The sequence below is a fragment of the Amaranthus tricolor genome, chromosome 5 (assembly GCF_026212465.1).
Source record: "Amaranthus tricolor cultivar Red isolate AtriRed21 chromosome 5, ASM2621246v1, whole genome shotgun sequence".
In the NCBI taxonomy this organism is placed as follows: domain Eukaryota; kingdom Viridiplantae; phylum Streptophyta; class Magnoliopsida; order Caryophyllales; family Amaranthaceae; genus Amaranthus; species Amaranthus tricolor.
Genome location: NC_080051.1, coordinates 7,034,004 through 7,039,483, shown reverse-complemented (window position 1 = coordinate 7,039,483; position 5,480 = coordinate 7,034,004). Strand labels below are relative to the sequence as shown.

Here is a 5,480-nt window from a genome sequence, read left to right as displayed (position 1 = left end):
ATATATATATATATATATATATATATATATATATATATATATATATATATATATATATATATATATATATATATATATATATATATATATATATATATATATATATATATATATATATATATATATAAATAGCATCATCACAGGTATCACTTCGACTAATACAATCAATAGTATCAAACTTATTTCTATTTCAAAGTCACACCAGATCTAAAGACCTCTTTAGGAAGGATATATAAAGCATCATTATGATACAGGGAAGACTTCAGTGTTAGATCTTTATAATGATCGTGACTTTTTCCATACAAAATTTTGTTTGATTAAAACTTTTATATATTTGATCAATTTTTTTTTCATTGTAGATGTCGTATGACATTTTTATCGATGAATTTTTAGGTTCCTTTAAAAAAAATCATTCATATATATAGTAAAAAATCCAAACTTGGGATTTTTTCTATAAATAAATTTGGTAATTGCATTAAGTGCTAACCATATGAGATAAGGAACCCTATAAACCCACATCCTTATATTTTTCATCATCCAATGCGGAGCTAAATTTTTAAACGATAATAAATTGAAAAAATATATATTTTAAACCTTATGAACGCATGGATGTGATGGTTAAAATGTTTATATACTTTGATTTAGAGTGACTATAAATTGTAAATCTTATATTTTAAAGTTATACTTTAAAAATAATCTAAATTATGTGGCTAAAATTTATAAATGATTCAACAAAATACTTTATTATGCTCTTTCATAATAATATAGACGTATACGTTAGCTTAACTAGTACTCAATATCTAAATTTGGCTCACCCAACTTCTAAGTTCTAACTGGTGTCTCATCCATGTGGGATAATGAAGTTACACAACACCTAACATTGCCTTTAGTGTAACATCATTGAAATTAAAATGATTCCTTTCCACTTGCTTAATGGTACAAATGGATGAAGACGACGTAAGATGAAGTATTAACGCTCAACACCATACCTTAATTTGCATCAACCAATTGGTATAATATATCTTACTATTAGTTTGTTCATAGGGTTGTTTGGGAGTTTTTTTCATGTCAAATTTTTTAAAAATAATTTAACTTCGCTAATTTAGTTTTAAGAAGGTTTAATAACTTGAATTGGAAATATGCAAAACTATTAATCCATAAGATATTATCTTATTATAGAGATTTTTAAATGGTAGCACTCATTTTTAGCGAAACATAAAATATATAATTATTTTAATTAAAAAATAATACCAATAAAATTTACTGTATTTTACGTTTCGTCAGAGTTTAATACTACCATATGAAATATCAATTTATTTTTCATTGACCTTTATAGGGATTTACTCATAATTCACGTGGTGTATGTCGTTTTAATAACACCTTAATTACAAATTACATCAAGTTCCTCTAAGACATGCATGCTGTAAGTCTAATGCAATCTGATCAACTCATCATCACTTTTGCTCTTATTAACAAACATGTGTACAATAAGAGTCTCTAAATTGATTAAACATCTTAATTTTATCCTCAAAAAAGATACATAGTAATTTATTCGATATCGTCTGATTTGTGGCTTGTAATTATACCAAAAATGAGCGTATAAAATTGCAAACCACTAAATCAGAAAAAAAAAATTAGTTGATTTATATTACTATTAAGGGACGGCTTATAATACAAATTGAATTAAGGCCCTATATTTTATGACCATAAGTACTCTAATTTGGAATTAAGGCTTTGAAATGCAAATATTATTACACAAAATCTTATTTGTGACCGTCTCTACAAGAGACTTCTCAATTTTGGGCCGACTCAATTTTTAATTTTAGAAAAAAAAAAATTAATTAAAGTTTCTAAACACGTGCGGATAATTAATTGTGTATATAATGATTTGTATTTGGGTTATAACAGTACATAGTTGGGTATATAATAGTTTGTGTTTGAGGTTATAGTATTATATAATTGTATATATAATGATCTGTGTTTGAGATTATAACATTATATAGTTGGGTATATAATGGTTTGTGTTTGGAATTATAACATTATATATTTCGGTGTATAATGGTATGTGTTTGGGGGTATAGTATCTTTATAACACTAAATATATTATGTTATAACCCGAAAAAAATTATCTTATATATAACCCCAAGTGTATGTTGTTATAACACCAAATATATTATGTTATAACCCAAACAAATGTTGTTATAACCTCAAATATATTATGTCACTTTTCACATTCTACTCACACGCTCATTTTTGTTTTTTTTATTTATTTCAGCAATAATTTTTTAAAATTAATATAAATTAGATTTGAGTTGAGATCTTAAGAATCATCTTCACAAAAGATGGTCTCTCAAGAGAGGACCTGATATTATTATAATTATCAAGAAGGTAAGGATCATGATCCCATGTGTTAGGACCGTTTTACAGTGTTATATTCCTTGTATTAATTCTATGTTAGGATGACTTTGCATATACTTGCTCCATTTCAAATTAATTATAATATTAGATAAAATAACACTACTTATTCATCACTCTTAATTTGTGATTAGTTTTTTATTTATAGGTTAAAACATAGTCAAGTGAGATCTTGTTTGATTAGTCTCATTGCAAAAATTATTAATATCAAATTTTTATAATTATTTTATTATATATATTTAGAGATATTAATAATTGAATTAGTACATTAAATTGCGTAAAAAATTAATAAGTGAATTGGAACGGGAAAATATTTTTTTAAATATATATTTGATCATTGTAAGCATCAAATACTTATTAGACTTATAATAACAAGAATAATGTAGTACTTTAATAGTTATAGAATTTTGGTGCACATGGAGTCTGTAACAATTGAACCAACTTCACATGAGTATTTGCCACTCCAAGGAAAGGAAGCTTCACCAAATTATTGCTAGTTGTTCTCAAAAAACGACGTATCCCAAGTCAAGCCTCTTACCATTTATACTACCGACACTACGTTATCTCTTTGAATAATTTGAGCTCTTTAATATACTTTTATCTTACATTTTTGTCACCAACTAATCTCTAGTATTATTACTTTCATTTATATTTCACTTTTTTATTCTGTTTTTTTTTTTTTTAAATTACTCAACTTATGAACTAAGAGAAACAGATAATCATAAAGAAAGAAAAAGAGGTGGAAGGATTTAAAGTACATGCAATATATTTTTTAAGTTTCTTTTAAATGTTCTATTTATTTTTATTGAGTAATTTTATAGGGAAAAATGTTAAAAAGTAACTAATTAAATATTTTTTTTAAAAATAACCTAATAAAAAAGTTTTGTCAAATAATACCTAACAAAATTTTTTTCTTTTTCAAAGAGTACCAAGTAACGTTTTCCTTAAATTGACCATTAAATATAATGGTTAACTGGTCAAAATCGAAAATTTTTCTTCCTCATCTTCAATTTCTTTTCCAATTTAATTTCGATTTTGAGTAAAAAATAGAGGAAGAAGACAGTGAAAAAGTTGAATTGGAAAAGAAATTAACGATGAGGAAAATGAATTTTCGATTTTGACCAGTCAATCGTTATATTTGATAGTCAACTAAAAAAAACGTTAATGATACTCTTTGGAAAAGAAAAATTTTTGTTAGATATTTTTTGACAAAATTTTTTTTATTAGGTACTTTTTGAAAAAATTATTTTATATTAGATACTTTTTTACATTTTTCCCTAATTTATATTTAATCTATAAATTAAAATATAGTTAAATGAAATTTTATTTGATTTATCTTAACATATAGTGAGTTAACATCTATTTTTTTAATCATTTTTAACTATCCAGCCTCAATTAGATATATAAAAGCTTTAATTAGTTTATTGACAAACTTACATAAAGTAATTTTAACATTTGAAAAAATCTGAAATTTATTTTGAGTATTAATTTAAGTTCAGTTAAAATTACTGAAATTTTAAGTTTAATATATATATTATAAAAATTATTAATAAAAAAAATAAAAGGATCGGGCAAAAGAGAAAAAAAGAGTGGTTCATGTGCATTCCAATTAACACAAACTCTATCCCATCAAGATCAAAACACAAGGTAAAACTTTGAACTTTGGTTTTTTACTTTATAAGACCACAGCATAATACTAGCAGTATTGGAAATGGATTAATTTATAAAACATGGAAATTGGCTTTAATCATTAATATCATAACATTTACAAATTACTCAAAATAAAGTCCCGGCCTTAATCATTATTATCTTTACCAATCCACGTTTAACATTTAATAATAACCACCAAAAGAAAAATTAAAGAAAAAAAAAGGAAACAAAAATCGTATAAGAAATAAAGTTTGAAGCTAATTTATCTTATACTTGTAATTGTATCAATCAAAAGTGAGGAAAAAGGTGATTAAACGGCGACATCCACTTCACAAGCACTAGAAAGCTGAAGCTTAACAGCAGCAGAACCAATATTAAAGCCATTAATATTACCTTTGTTTCCAAAAGTAATATAAGCAGGACAATTAGCATTAAAATGATATTTCCCAGAAACCCAAGTTCCAACTTTCCACTTAACTTTTCCATTTATCTTAATATTGATAAGAACCAAACCGGCATTCTGATCTTGCTGAATTGACAAACCTAAATAAGGAGCAATAGGAACAGAGTTACCGTAAAGAAAAGGTGACCAAATGGTAATATCTTTATGACCTTGATAAGCAAAAGGAAGTCTTGTTGGTAGTGTGATTTGCTGATTATGGTAAGAAGCATAAACATCCAGACGCTCATAGTAAACCCCGATGCGATTGTTTGGGTTTCGGGAAGAGATTGTAACTTGAAGAGTGGCAGTGAGGATGTTGGGTGCTGTTAAGTTGAAGGCGTAGATAGTTGCGTCTTGAAGGATGAAGCGAGGTTTGGTCGGGCGAAGGACCACCCATATTATGAATACCACCAACAGGACTATTACTATGAAGGTTAAGATACCACCTATTATACGACGGGCTGTTTCCTTCTTCTCGTCCTCGTCATGGCAGCAGTCTTTTGATGTCATTCTTTTTGCCTTCTTCAAATTGGATATGCAAAGGGATAATAATGAATGAGGTCTGTGGTCTGTGGTCTGTGGTCTGTGGAGAAGAAAGATAGAGAAAGATATGGTGTAAGAGTTGAGAGCTATAAAGAATTGAGTGGTAGGGTGTAGCTGCGTTAAACGGGAGTTTTTTCTGCGTTAGGTGAAAAAGTCATTCTTTCAATGATTTTGTGGGGATTCGCAATGCCGGCTACAAATACCCTTGGTAATAAATTTTGGGCATCATTAAATTTGGCCATCCTTTGTATTTTATGACGACTCTTATTTTAATGAATTGATGAAAATACATTTGTATTTAAAATTTGTTTAACACACTTTAATTTCACTCAATAACACTTTTATCATTCTAAAACCACTTAATCAAAACGTAAAATTTGTGGAGCTAAAGCGTAGGAAATGAAATCCCGAACACTTTTATCGGTACCCT

General features: G+C 27.0%; 1 protein-coding gene across 1 annotated transcript; it reads right to left on the bottom strand.

Annotated features, from left to right (window-relative positions):
* Positions 1 to 4,135: 4,135 nt before the first annotated feature.
* On the bottom strand, positions 4,136 to 5,237 carry LOC130812708 (NDR1/HIN1-like protein 1). The gene has a single exon (XM_057678275.1). It carries the CDS (start codon positions 5,015 to 5,017, stop codon positions 4,376 to 4,378), a length of 642 nt encoding a protein of 213 aa, XP_057534258.1. The 5' UTR covers positions 5,018 to 5,237; the 3' UTR covers positions 4,136 to 4,375.
* Between the last annotated feature and the right edge of the window lie 243 nt (positions 5,238 to 5,480).